The following is a 15,213-nucleotide window of genomic DNA, read 5'->3' as shown; positions in this document are numbered from 1 at the left end:
TGCTCAATACTGAACAGATATGAGGTTATATGCAATCATTAGTCAGCTGGTTGTGGTGGTTGGTTTTTCATTGTTCAATTGGGGTTTTCCTTTTTGTGAGTCTGTCTCTCAGTATATTACCATTTATGTCTTTTATTCCTCCAGTTTGTACTTTCCAATGTATAAGTGGTCAGTCAGGCTCACGTGATCAGTAGAGAAAGAGTAATAGGAGAGTCTTCTCTCACCCATTCTGGCATGTGACTCTAGTGGCTGAGCAGCACAGTGTGAAGGAGGGAGGGACTAAATTTGTCTCAAACAATTGAGATAGTTGAGTTAGATATCCCTCCTACACTGCTTCTACCAGTTGTGTCGTAATCTCCTTCTCAAAGATTTGTATTGCTACAGTGCTCAGATTGAAAAGGAGAAAGGTGAGGGAACATCTGAAGTGCCATTGTGTAGGACTAAAGTAGGAAGGAGAAATCAGTTGAGGAGATCTTACGATAAACTTGGAAAAAGCACACCAAGAAAGATCCTTTTTATACCATTGTTAAAGCATTTCCCTTTCTTGTCCTACTCACCAATTTCAGTCCCTCATTATTTCATGCTTCTGCTCTATGCCTATTCTTTCTCATATGAGTAAGAATAAAAATAAAATTTGGAAGTGCTACTCCTCCTTCTACATTGGAAAATACAGGTCTGCAGCTCAGCATCTAACCATGTGTTTAACACATCCAGCTACTGTACAGTCTTAGGCAGACTTCACAGGGAATTGCTGAGTTCCTGAACCTCAAAAAGCATTCTTTTGCCAAAGTTCTAGCAAGAGAAGGGCAGAGGCATCCTTCATCTTAATTTCTTTCATTCTACCTAGTAAAAACAAATGCTCCCATCCTTTGCTCCTGCTCTGGTGGTACACAAGCCTTGCAGTGATGACCTACTTTTTTTCCCTACGTCTGTCTCTGCTGCTACTCTCTAGAAGTTTCTTTTGAAACTGTGTATGTGCCCTTGCATAGCTTCTATCTTCAGCTTTGATACATGTGGACAGGAGAGACAGGACAGCAGGATGAAAGCAAGTATCAAAATAAAATCTTTATCCTGTGTATTACTAATATAATCTGAATGCCTGTGAGTGTGTTTACTCCTTAGGACCTTTCCTCTGCAGATAGCAGCTTGGGTATACACAAGCTTTTTCAATGGTGGAGTAGGAAACAATTTAGTAAAGAGTGAGAGAAAGAAAAGGTGGTGGAGCAAAGGTGCAGGATGCACAGTCTTTATATTATGTGTGGATGTAGTTCTAGTAAGAGCTTCACTGTAGCTGACAGTCTTAGCCTCAAGGGACATTGTTCACAAATAAATACAATTTCCCAGGGTAGATTCTACAGGACTTGAGAAAATAATCTTATGTTTCATGTTAGTAATTGAAGACGAAAATGGGCTATTGAACTCTTTTGGTGTTGTAGCATAAATTTCCAGCAAGGGGGAGTACAGAGATATTTAGGGAGGAAGATGTGAAGGAAATAGTGTGAAAGAAGTGAATTATGTAAGTGGAGAATGAAGCAACAAGAACTAAAGGCATAAGATAAAGAAAATAATGTAATATTTTAGAAGGAAGCAGTTTGGAACAATTGGTCTAAAGTGAATCAAGGGGCATGAAAAGAGGAAGAAAAAAAGAACAACAATTGTGGCCATCTTCTAGTTCATTTTAAGTTTTTGGAAAAGGGCCCATGAGTAAATCATTGAATTATGTATGATTTATATTCTCTAGTAATGGAATAGTAACCTTAGGACAATTAAACTACTACTCAGGAAGTTATTTCACTTCTGTATTCTCGCTCAATTCCTGTTTGTGTCGACAATAACTTCGTATCTAAATCAGACTATAGAGACCATGTCTGCAGCTGTTGTACATAGCAATTACTTTTGAAATCAAGCAGCAGCCTGTGAAATTTTTTAACAGGTGGTACAACTGTTTACTAAAAGGTTGGCTCTTTGAAGACGTCAGGGCTTCTGATGCTCTTTTGCAAGAGAGTTCCTATGCACCTAGACTGTTGCACCCATACAAACATGCTTGGTTATAGCCTTCTCTTCTGTGAGAGAGATGAGGACAGGTTGCAAAGACATAAGTGAGAATCTTGAGGCTTGAGTTGTTACAACTGTCATTGTGATATTCAGATTTGTACAGCTTTTCTCCATCTTAGCTACTTCTTAAATTTGACTATGTTACAGGTTTCAAGTCTCAGTGAGAAGAAATGGATAGTTTAATCTTTTTACAATAGTTGGTAGCTTTTAGCAGCCGGTTGTCTAACAAGTGATCAAAGAATGATGGGTTTTTACTGATAGTCAAAAATGATCACTCTCTCCCTGTGATGTGAACCTTAGGGGCCATTAAAGTATATTTCAAATGAAAAATATTCTCTAATTCACACGTAAATTGTTGATGTTTCTTTAAAATATACATATATCCTGAGAAATGAAGGGAGTGGAATAAGGGTGAAAACTGTAGAGGTCCTATTCAGAAGGTCAGTATTTCATCAAAAATTAGAAACAGTAATTTTATGCTTAAACTTTTTGATTGACAAAAGCACCAGAATGATACGGGGCTACCCCTGATTTCATAGATGAGTTGATAGCGCCTGTACTAATGCTGTCCTTGGAACACCACTTATAAACTCTCCTTACTTTTTTAATAAGAGGATTTTTTGTTCAGAAGATTGGCTCTTCAGAAGGGAGTATAATATCTGTAGATCTCCTAGATCTATTAAGTGCATTACAGGAAGTGTTTAAATCCTTTATTGCGTCCTGGTTTGCAGAAATCCAGAAGCTTATGATGGAACTTGCCTATGTGGCAGCCTGTTTCTCAAGCTCACATAAATGTCAGATGCTTTAAAAATCCCAAATAGCAGTGTATAATGCCAAAAATAATTTAGGCTTTTGAGTCTGTCACCATTTAGCATGGACTTTTTAACAAATGTTATTGCATTTTTTTTTTTTTTTACTGAAAAGCACAGCAGCCACATTGTACTATAGTAGTTATAGTAGTTATTGCAGGCTATCCAACTAGGGCTTTTTTTGACTATTTGGTTGAAAATACCTGCCTTCCAACATCCATGGCAGGAGTTCTAGAGGTCATTAATAAAACAAGTTTATGAAATAAGAGCAGTGAGAAGCACACAGATCTGCTCTGTTAAATCAGCTCTGCCTTTTTCTTCTTGACAACAGTGGGCTAAGGAGATATGGATATGCTTCTGATTATTAAAGAATTCCTCCAGAATGTCTGGGTAGGCACCTTTTTGCCAAGCGGGAGCCTTCTTGTGAGTGTAAAGGCGAGTAGGAAGGGACTGCTTATGGATGAATTAGAAAAATATTCCTTTACCTATTGCCTCTCAATACACTTTGTTATTCTACTTGTCTGAGAATTCTCAGTTGCCTCTCTAGTTTTACTCTCACCTTAAATTTTGAGGTTGTTTCTACTGGAGTAGAGGGATACATTTCGATAATGTTGATCAATACCAATTAACCTAGGATAGACTATATTTTATCTAAATTGAGAAAATGTACAGAGAAAAATCTGTGTTTCACAGTCTTTGGATAATTGAAAAATAAGAAATAATTTAGTCTTCTATCTCTCCAGATATATCCTGCTGGAATTAAACTGTTTGGATAATTCATAGTTTACAGTGCTTGTTGGTGGTAAATATGCCTCTGGTGAAAAGATTGTTAGAGCAAACAGGTAATATGATATAGACTGGCTAATAGCTGAGAAAGAGCAAATAGATCTTAGGAACAGCCAGTATTCTCTCGTTGATTACTGTAAGAAACAGTGAGTCTGGGAAAGAGACCATGCCAAAGACAGTTCTAGGAGGAAAATAATCTATTCATTAGTCCTACTGTAAATAAATGAACAATTGGCTTGTGTAACTGACACTGTTAAGACTCAGCAAACAAAAAAAGATCTTTTAATATTTTGGTGTAATACAAGTTTTGTGTACCTTATGCAGTGTACTCCAAAATATTCACGTTAAATAACAGTGTTACAGAGTCAAACAGGTAAACCCTAGATTTCAGCTATTCTTTTTTTTTTTTTAAATGCTATTATCCTCATGCTCCAAACAGTAGAATTATGTATGATGATGCCTTTCCATCATTGAGGGTGAAATTTTATGAAGAAGCTGGAAAAGACAATTGTAGTGTAACGAGGAATAAAATAGTCAGTCAGGTACAAGTATACAAGTAACATGAGGAAATGTATGATAACATGAAAATGAGGTTAATTGGATCTTGAAATAAATGTGAGATACTGGGATTTTGTTTGAGACTTCACTCTCTTTTCTATTATAAGAAAAGAAATTATGATAGTAAAGTTTCACATACATGATAATATAAAGGTTTAAAGGGAGTATGTGAAAAGATATTAACAGTAAAGTCAGGAAGAGATGAAGACAGATTTTAAGAAGAGTTATGGAAAAAAAATGGCTTACTAATGAAAAATTATAGAGAGCTGGACTTCTATCAATAAAGTCTGAAAGAGAATGTTTGGGATAACAACTGAGCTTTAGTTTTTCAGTTCTGCCTCCTAGATTACTGTTTAAACTAAGGAGAAAAAGATAGGAAAATTTGAATTCATAATGTCATCTCTTAATGTCATCCCTTTCAATGGAAAAAAAATCCCACGTATGCCAAAAATATTTAATGTTTTCTAATGTGTTATTCATGTTACTTATGCCATGGATTTAATGTTAAAACAACAAGAAAACTCTTGTAGGGAAGTTCTGTGCAGTTTGGAAAATTTGGTTTGCATAAGATGGAAAGTTGAGCTCAAGGAAACTGATGCTCATATCAAATACAGTTCTTAGAGGAAGATGTAAGATATAAATTCACCGTTAACCTTGACAAATTAATTTTATTATTTATTTTTTATTTAAATATGAAGCAAAATGCACAATTTGTACTCAGTCAGTTCACTGGACATCGGTGTTTTACTTTACACCAAAACCCTCTCATACATACAATCTGTTAAAAAGCGTAAACTGAAATAAAAAATTTAAGTTATGTTTTAGACAATTTCAGAAAAATGTATTGAAAACAACCAAACTAGGTGTCAGACCATGAGAATATTCTCTTTGAAAGTAGAATTTGCGAGAGTATTTGCTGAAGCTGTAGACTTTTGTGTATTCAGAGGCAGAGTGGGAAGGGCAGAGGTGCAGAAAGAGAAGGAAGAAAACATTGGAGGTACAACTCTATATGAGGGATGAGCAGAATGTTACTAGCTTTAAATTATGATTTTATTTATTCATGTCTTGTTTTTTAATATTTAGTAACTTTTAAAGGTATAGAGACAGATTACTAGAAAGGAATCAGATGTATACAGCAAAGTGTTTTCATCTCTACTTAGCAGTAAATATTCTTTCATGCTTCCTTCCCTTTTCTTGCAGGACAGAAACCTGAGTTAATGCCTGCCAGCTCTTCACATTTCTGTCGTCTAATATAGCCACTGAAAGAATTATATACTTGTATGGGAATTGTTCAATCAGTGCCTGAACCACTGATTGATCACCTGAGGCAAGGACTGGGTCAGCCATGGGAGCACAGGTGAAGACAGTTCAGCTGTGTGACCAGAAAGGGTGGAGCCTGGCTCCACCTCTCCTAGACCCCATTTAAGGGCTGACTGCCATGGGGGAAGGATCTCTTTCTGGAGATCTCCCCTTTCTGGTGTTTTCCCCTATGAGCCTGGATCCTTAGATATGGGCAAGCATTCCTTCTTTGATTGTCTCTTTTCCACCATAATAATCTTTCCAACTATAACACCTGTGAAGTGCCATCCTAACTGCACTACTCTTCCAAATGTACGTTTGTTGGCTGTGCAATATTATAGAATGAAGTGCAAGAAATATAACACAAGTGTAAGAAATGAAGCTTAGCTTTCCAAAAAGCTGCACTAGACTTCCTTCAGAGACCTTTTCCCCTCGGAAGCTGGGTCTTTCACTCGCCCTTGGCATTAAAAATTTTGAAGGCCACAATATTCCCCAATCTGTAGTCATGACAAATAACCAGCATCACAGATGACCTTTTTGAGTAACTGAGTAACGTTTTGTCTGTCATCAGTAGCCTCCTTTGTTGGCTCACTGAAGAAGTTAAGAGTTGCTGAGTCTATTGTTGGGAAAAGTCTCCGGCAAATGAGTACACGTGGTGTCATTCAGGAGATCATGGCTAATGGCTGTATACGAGCATCTGAGCCTACTAGGCACTGGGAAGATGTGGTATACTTTGATTTTGTTCATTGCTGTTTCACAGAAACTAACAACACAACCTCTGTTGGCTATTGCGGATTTTTTGCATTAATAAATATTTCATATAAGTGGTATATATTTTTTTTCCTCACAAATAAGGTGATGTGCTCTTTATACATAAGCGTGTAGAAATCAATAAATCAGTCAAGCAATAAATAAATCTATTATCTATAGACAGGTCTTATATGGAATTTTGGAGTTTTTTTTGAAATTATTCTTTGAAAAAGTTTCAGATAAAATGTACAACTTCCAGAGTAGGCCGAAGAGAATGCTGGGAATCTGGAAAATGTGTTTTGAAGAAAGAATGCATTTACTGGGAAAGAAATACTGAGGGGAAGGGACATTACAACAATCTGAATTCAAACATCTGGAATGTTGCTATAAGGTGGAAAGAGAATGCTATCTTCTCCAGGTATATCTGTTGTCTCTTGCCATATGTAGTAGACAGATGAAGACAGAAGTTTAGCACCATCTACAAATGTTTGATGTGTTACATATATTAATAAGTATGTATACAATGTAACGTAGAATATTTAGAAGATGCATTTCATCTCCATCCCTGGAAGTCTTAAGCTAACTTCCATACAAACAGTGGTCAGGAATGACATTCTGACCTTGTTCTATGGCACTAAGATGTACTAATCAACACTGCATTGTCTTCTCAGGTTTTTATTGTATTACATGATACCTTCCTTCAGATTAACCTTGTTAATTTACTGGAAAGATGTTGGTATTTCATGATAAGCTTCTAAAATCAAGTTCTTAGGCAATAATTTTTTATTTATTTATTTATTTATTTATCTATTTATTTATTTATTTTTTGTAATGGAGGAGAGTACAATAAATACTTACTATTACAAGGGAAAGATTGAAAGAATTAACTCGGAACCTTCAGAAGAGGACAAAGTGGCCAAAATATGTTTATCAATGTCTCAATATTTTTAAGGCAACCTAATAATTTTTTTTTTTTGTATAGGTAATACTCTAGGCCTTGTTTGTTCTCCTTGAACAAGTTCTCCTTTTACATTTCTATAGCTTTTTTTTTTTAAACACAGAACTTTCATGCTTTATAGATTTCTGTCCATCTAATAAATCCACTTCAATCTTGGACTGCTGTTGAGATGTGTGCTCTCTCTATGTGAGACTCGCACCATCCTGCTGAGCCTAAAGGTTTGTGCTTGTTCTGTTCGTGAAGAACTGAAACTGCTTCTACCAGGTTCTTGGCAATACTAGGCAGAATATTTGCAGGTAGACCAATAGTTGTATGCACAGGAACAGAAAGAAGAGTCAAATTTGTCCACCTTGTAAAGGAGCTCTCTGACCAACCACCCAGCAACCCTTCCCAGGAAGTAGTCTAGGTTTAAGAGACATTCTCCTCTCAGTAGCTGGCCCTTATGTGAGTTCGGGGTGTCTCTATCCTGGGTCCGCCACTTCTGGTCACTTGGGAACATAACTGCAAACAATTTGCGTGTGCCAGCCACAGCCCTTCACTAGGTGCTCAATCACCAGTTCAAGCTGTGACCTAACAGTTCTCCTACAGTGCTTTTGGGTGGTGAACTGGAACCAAGAACTGGTCTTAAAAAAAATGAATAAATAAATAAGACTGGGGTTAGCTAGAATTGCTTCTCTAGTCTACTTCACCCCAGGACTATAAAAATGTATGTATCAAGGGGTGCACAGGAATAAATAAGTGAGTTCTTGCCTGGCAAAGGCAGAAGCAGCCATTTCAAAAGACAATGGCAACCTTCAATTGTCAGGCTTCCCTGGTGTGAGACTTGCAGCTGGAGAATGTGTTAAGAAAAAATTTATCCTCTGCTTTCTTACTTCATGTTTACATACCTCTGCAACTGCTTAATGGAGTAGCATAAGAAAATGGTTATCAGTTTTTTGCACAACTACAGAGTCAAAACAAATGAGAGAACAGCTTCTTCCTTCTCTGCCTAAATATTATTTTGTGTAGAAATACAAAAAATGTAGAAAATATATTTTTAACTGAGGCTTTGTAATGACAGTTTGTTGACTCCCCTGCTAGGAAAAAAGCTTACCTTTTCTCTTTCTTTCTTTCTTTTTCTTTTTTTTTTTTTTCTGTTGCACCATCAGCAAATCCCTAGTGAATAATAATTTTTGTCATGCAATGTTCATACGGCATGTTATTCTCCACTTTTTATTTACAATGCTAAAACTGTTCTTGAAATAAATATTTGGCAGAAAACATTGGACAAGGCCCTCTGCAATGCTTTCTTTAAAAAGACAAAAAATAAAAACTTTTGCATTTTCTTTTTTAACACACATAGCTAATACATTTTGGTCTGGATTTCTTTCCTTTACAAAAGCAAATTTCAATCCTAGTATATAATTTATGATCTTGGCATCTAGCCCAAACATATGTACATGTTGAAATCAGTTTTGCATCTGTTTAATTTTATGCACATGAGTAGTCTAATTCAATTTAATCTTATGAAATGACTTGTATGAAACCAAGTGTTTGTGGAACAAGAATTTCAGATAGTAGGGTTCTTGAGGGCAATAGCTTCTGCTTGCTGAAACTATGTGGTTCTTACCACAGGAAATTGTATCTAGATCATCTAGGATCTCTCTTCAAACTATAGCTGTAGTAAGGAGAGAAATGATGAAGTGCAAAAGAACATTTCTTTCAAGCTAGATTACTTTCTACTTCTTTTTCTTCCTCTTCTGAGAATCTCTTTACTATTAAGTGAAATCAGTCATTCCTTCATAACAAGCTATCAGACTGCTGCTGTTGGCTTTATGGTAGCCAGTGACAAAGTTAAATACTGTTGTTTATATATGCTACACTCTCCGGAATGTTATAATCATCATGTCCTATCTGGATGGAACCATGTTCTTCCTGAAACTTATTATTATTCAATGAATTCAGCAGCTGCTACAAGGAAGAGTTATGAATGGGCAGCAGTGTAGATATTCACCATATTCCCCAACAAAACATCAGTGTGCCAAATAAGAGAACAGGGTTTTTGCTGCTCTGCCAAGTCTTATTTTTCCACACCATCTCATGTCTGCTATCCTGAACCCTGCAATCAGGCAAAAATTTTTTGCCACGGAGTTGTAGGCTGTAGGAAGACAAGAGGTGAGGCTGAGCTTACTAATTGTTGAAGATATTTGCATCCAAAGCTGGATTTTCTGTTTTCTTCTGCTATTTCTTCATTCTTCCTATCTCCATTAGAGATCATTAGAGATCATCAGTGAAGAGACTCTTAGGAAAGGAACTGAGAAAGAGGCTGCAAGATCTGCTGTTAGGTGCATTAGATATTTAAAAGTGGAACTCAAGAGGATTTGTATTGTGATAATGTAGTCTGGGAAGGTTAGATAAGGAAGGCTTGGACAATGAGTGCTGGAAAGGCAAGAAAATGAATGGGAGTGACTGCAAAACTGATGATGTAAAGAAGACAAAGATGAGATGGAAATGAAAACAGGGAAATAAAAAAGTTATGGGAGTAAGAATTTAAAGCAAGAAGTATATGTTAAAGATTAATGCGGTTTTGTTGGCCTTTCCCTTCTACCTTATTACACAGCTACATTTATGATTGATGAAAACACCCCTGAAATAAGAAGCGAATTTTGGGAGGCTCGGAATATTGCTCAAAATGTGATTTTATGTATGTGTATTTGAAATAAATTTATGATTGAGGTATTATGCTCTTGAGGGTTATTTGGTGGCATTTAGATGAAGGAATTTGAATGCGAAATTTAAAATGTAGCACCTGATTTAGATTCTCTGAAGCTAATAGAAAACAGTATGCTTTGAAGTGATAGAAAAATATATTGAAATATTACAGGATTAAAATATTATAGAAATAAAATTGAGCTCTGAATTACCTTCAGATGAATGTGATGGCTCTGTTGAAGATTCTGTGATACCTTTGTGTGGCTGGTGTAAAGATTTGATCCTAAAGTGTTAAGTCATATAAAGCTTTTTATTCCTGTTGTCTTTGTGGTTTCCATTCTGAAGCGTATGCAAAGGAAGCAGGTAACTGAAGTCTTAATGATACAGGGAAAATTGTGCAGTATTGACTCTCTTTGTAACTGAAAAATTTTGGTCCTACAACTGGGTAGAACTTTAATGAGATGGTCATCTGATTTGTACGAGAAGCTGACTGTTCTGCTAAGGTGAAAATCCTGAATGTTGATATGTGAAAATGGCTGTACAGTACATTTCTCAGTAGTGCATTCACGATGTTGGCAAACCTACACACCTCTAATTCAGTGTGGGGTTTTGCAAGTAAAAACTAGAATATGATCACCTCCATGTCTTGAATATTTTGAACTTACTGCACCTTTTATATTTCATACCAATTGAATTTATATCAATTTTTTTCTAGTGAAATCTGCTTTGCTTTAAAATGTGTAACATTTAATCATATGTGGTTTTATGCAATTTTACTGCCCCTTATTTATTCATGGCTAGTATACAGAAGTCAGTATTTCTTAGAATCTTCCGTGTGTAACACTTGGACAGTGCTGTATAGCAAATACTTCATCTTAACTGTAATTACCACAGGCAATCTATTTGGCAATTGATTTACTGAATTTGCATCTGGTCACATTTTTTTAAAGCATGGAAATGAATATTATGGTGAATTGTTCATTTTTAAAAGGATCGTGAGTGAGCACATTTTGTTGAACAAAGGATAAAACAAAATCTTGGAATTATTTAATGCTTATGAAGCGTTTTTGATGAATAGACCTTATTTCTATGGTGATTTTTTACAAATGTATTTTTTAATTTCTTTTTTCAGTCTCCTGCACATAGCTATTCAAGCTATGACTCGGGCAAAAATGAGAGCGTAGAGAGAGGTGCTGAAGATCTGTCTCTGAATCGAGGGGATGAGGATGAGGATGACCATGATGAGCAGGAAGATCCTGAGAAGGTTAATGAGTCAGATGGGGTAGAAGCTGAGCGACTGAAAGCTTTTAATGTAAGTCCTTCTGCACTTCCTGCTTTGCTTACCTCTGCTATCTCTTTTTACATTATTATTTATGGGTAAATTTGACAGTATTAATGGCACATTAATTTGTTTGATCTCTCAATTATTATATTAATGCAGATTAAACACTTGCCAAAAGAAGACAGATTTATTGTGCTTTGTTTAGAATTTAAATCAGAGTGCCATCTTTACCAGTGAAGAAAGCAAAGCTTTGTTTTGTGTGCGTGTGTGTGTGTGCGTACCTGCGTGTGGATGTGTGGATGTGCATGTTCAGTCAGTGTATGGAAAGGGACTGTAGCTAGTTTATCAGAAGACCATTCCACTGGTCAGCTGTTCTCTTTTGCTTTCCCAGTGTATGTAATTGTGCATGAAAACACAAGCAATTGTTCAAATCAGAAGTGAAATTCACTTCAATAAAATGAAGTAGTAATCACTGCTTATTGTTAATGATGAAACTAAGTGGTGCCTATTTTCATAGTCTATTCTGGTTTATCTCTCAAGTTCTATATCCTGTAGACTATTCTTTTTTTTTTTTTTTTACTAGCTTCTTCCCACTCCCTATATAATCCTTTAAAGTACTATTTGCTTAATATTTCTGGCTTCCCATTACAAAGCTATTCCGTGGATAGAAAAAATGTCTTCCTATCAGTAATCAAGACAGAAAGCTAGGAAGAGAAGAGAGCAGCCCTCCAAACCCGTCTCCTCTGTCTCCCTCTTGCCAACAGATGTTTGTCAGGCTGTTTGTAGATGAAAACTTGGACCGAATGGTCCCAATCTCTAAGCAGCCCAAAGAAAAGATCCAGGCTATCATTGACTCATGCAGGCGACAATTCCCTGAGTATCAAGAGCGTGCCAGAAAGCGCATACGTACTTACCTCAAGTCCTGCAGGCGGATGAAAAGAAGTGGTTTTGAGATGGTGAGTTTTGATTTAAAACCCAGCCCTAGTTTCCATCAAAACCCCATATGTAAATCCATGACACTATTTTGTTTTCATCTTAGTGTCTTTTTTTGTTTTTGTTTTTTTGTTTTTGTTTTTGGTAATACCAAGTCAGAAGTTTCCTTTTCCCTCCTTCATTCTTCCTGTATTTATCCCCTTTCTTCACTGGTTTAAAAATGAGAGACTAGAATTCACAAGATGAACTAATACGGATCCATAGGAAAAGAAAAGTAAAATAAGGGATAGGGAGAGAAACCAAATGATGGCTTACGTGAGTGGTCATCATCATGGCTCATTTCCTACTCAAGGTTACAGTTAGAAATTTTTGCCTGGCAAAGTCTTAAGTAAGACAGGTTTTTCTTTAAAATGCTTTCTCTGATTATACTTCTGTGAGCTCTGTGAAAAATAGATCGTGCTAGAGAAATGCTATCTCCAAGCAAATGCCCAGTGCAGTAACATAGCGTTGGCAATTTTTTTTTTCTCCTTGCACAGTTTATTCTATGAGCTATGAGTAGAAGTTACCCCCTTGAGTTCTTTCAATTGATATAAATCGAGTTTACGTTTTGAGCATCAAAATGGTGCAGTAAGTGTGATTGAACCAAAGACCATGAAAAGCATATTACCATACAACTGGCATTGTTTTCAGACATTACTATTTTAGAATCACCCAATCCCCTGAGAATGGGCAAAGGATAACTCTTCTCACCAGTTGACAACTTTTTTTTGTTTCTAAAAACCAATCTTTTGTATTTCCCAAACCCTGCCAGGAAAGGTGCAATAAATTAGGTACGTACACACCTTATTATTGAAGTGTCTTAGCTTTCACTCTGGCCATTAGATGACAGTGAAATCACCTCCTCTTTACAAATACATACCATTTAGCAATCAAACATATCATTTTTTATTTTACTGAATCATCTGCAAAACCATTGATTGCATTGAAAATATTATTGGGGATCATTGAATTTTACTGTTTCTCTCTCTCTTTCTCTTTCCTGCAGTCTCTGCAGAATACTTATGTCCATATGCTATTTTAAGATGTTAGCTGACAGTTTTTTATAGGGTAAGACCATTGTTGGATATTACAAAGAGCAGAGACAGAAACAAAACTGTGTTTGTGATTCTAAATAACTGCATTTCTTTATTATTGAAATACTGGGATAATGCTATTTCTGAACGATAGAAACACAGATGAAAAGACACAGGTAGAATTAAGGACATCTGTACTGATAAAAGTGCCAAAGATTGGCTGACGGTGTACATGTTAAATTGTACAGATTTCCGATGTATAAGAAAGAGAACAGAAAGTAATTTTTTTTTTATATAGCATGTAGCATCAACTTGCATCTATTCACTCCATCTGAAAATAATTCAGCAACATCAAATTCACCTTTCATGATGCAAAATATTTTTGTTTTGCTGTACTTTCAAATGAAAATACTAACAAAATTAGCCAGTGTTAGCAAGCCTCTTCACTGTTCTGATTTATGACCTCATTAATCACTATTCACACTGATGAGGAGTTATGTGAACTGAGTCCCTTTTTTGTTATCTGAAAGATTTGTGCAACTCCTTTTCGGTGTGAATAAGGAATTTACAGTCTGACCCATAAAAAGCTAGGTTGGCCTGACCTTAGAGGTTTATATATATTTGCATCAAAGATGAATAAAGGTTGTAGGATCAAATTTATTCCCTTGAGAGGAAAAGGAGCAGAGAAAATGATTAAAATATGCAATCTTTGTAATTCAGAAATATTCCCTATAATATTCCATTACATTTCATGGTGGGCTTTATCTCATTCCAAACAAACAAATCACCCTCTAAAATATTAAATTTCTGCCCATGAATGGAAGTGACAAGGCAAGACACTGGTGTTTGTTCCAAAAATTGAGGCTTTCATTGGGCAGAAGGGAAATCTGCAGGTAGGAATATGAGCCAAAGACTATTCAGTGTCTTTGGAGGACTTCCCATTATCTTCCTGAGATAATAAATGACATTTTATGCTTATGTCCCAAATAATTCCCAAATGGAATACATATCCACTTGGTGGTTTTAATTATTTTCTAATTTCTAAATTACTATATTAGTACCTCATGATTATAAGCAGTTTTTAAAAATATTACCATGGACAGAAGCACTTGACTGTATGATTATTTTGACCCTATTCACCACTTTGACAGTGGAAAGGAATCACTTTGTCTGAATAACAACATTTGTCCAAAACAATCATGAAAGGACATGTCGGTGTTGATTTGAATCAAGTACTACACTCAACTACAGCAAAACAGGATAATGATCTCCTCAGGAGCAATAGTGCTACCATTGTTACATTAAATAGGATGTCAGATAATAATCTCCACAGGTGGTGTCTTTTGCTATAGACATGTTAAACACAAGGTTTTCACTTTGTTCAAGGCCAGAATTGTATGTTTTGAGCATCTAGTTGTAGGAGAAAGAGAATTAATCTCTTAGGTGATATGTGACAGTTCAGAGTGTGCGTGTGGAGTGGTGCAGCTATCTACAGCATCATATTGCAAAGTGAAGCGAAAATGTAAACACTAAATTTAATTGGTGTAAGTCTGCCTAGTAAAGATGAAAAATCATGCCTGCAGCATGCTTCTGTCAGTTATTTGCCATCTGTAATCCAAACGAAACTTCTCACTGCATGCCAGGCCAGTTCTAGCCTATGAGGCAAGAAAAAGGTTCAGTCTCACAAGTGTTCATGTTTGTTAAGTTTCTTAGCATTAATTTTTAAGAGATACTTACATTTACTCTGCTCGTACTTATGACAGCTTGCAGTCTGTGGCCTCCAAGGCAGCTTGAATAGCATCTTGTTACAAATAGCCTTTGGAGAAATTGAATATGCTTTCTTTTTTTTTTTTTTTTTTTTTTTTTTTTTTGTTTTTTCAGCTTACTATCGTGCCACTTCCATTTTCATTCTGACACAAGCATATCCCTCAAAAAAGCACTGTAAAGTTTTTCTCAAGAATTGTAAAACCAATTTTCTCCTCAGGTTCTCTCCTGTGTATGGTCTATTGAGAATGTTCT

General features: G+C 36.0%; 1 protein-coding gene across 4 annotated transcripts in view; it reads left to right on the top strand.

The window, feature by feature from the left end:
* NOL4 (nucleolar protein 4) overlaps positions 1–15,213 on the top strand; it is a 186,128-nt gene that overhangs the window by 126,968 nt on the left and 43,947 nt on the right. For 2 of the 4 annotated variants that reach the window (XM_042869414.1, XM_042869413.1), the window contains exons 7-8: positions 11,039–11,218; positions 11,953–12,144. In XM_042869414.1, coding sequence (XP_042725348.1) covers positions 11,039–11,218; positions 11,953–12,144 — 372 coding nt within the window. The remainder of the gene's footprint in view (positions 1–11,038; positions 11,219–11,952; positions 12,145–15,213) is intronic. The other 2 variants (XM_042869416.1, XM_042869415.1) reach the window with 1 other exon arrangement.

The sequence above is a fragment of the Lagopus leucura genome, unplaced genomic scaffold (genome assembly GCF_019238085.1).
Source record: "Lagopus leucura isolate 7727_CA_CO unplaced genomic scaffold, USGS_WTPT01 Super-Scaffold_100002, whole genome shotgun sequence".
In the NCBI taxonomy this organism is placed as follows: Eukaryota; Metazoa; Chordata; class Aves; order Galliformes; family Phasianidae; genus Lagopus; species Lagopus leucura.
This window is presented reverse-complemented; position numbering and strand designations above follow the sequence as displayed.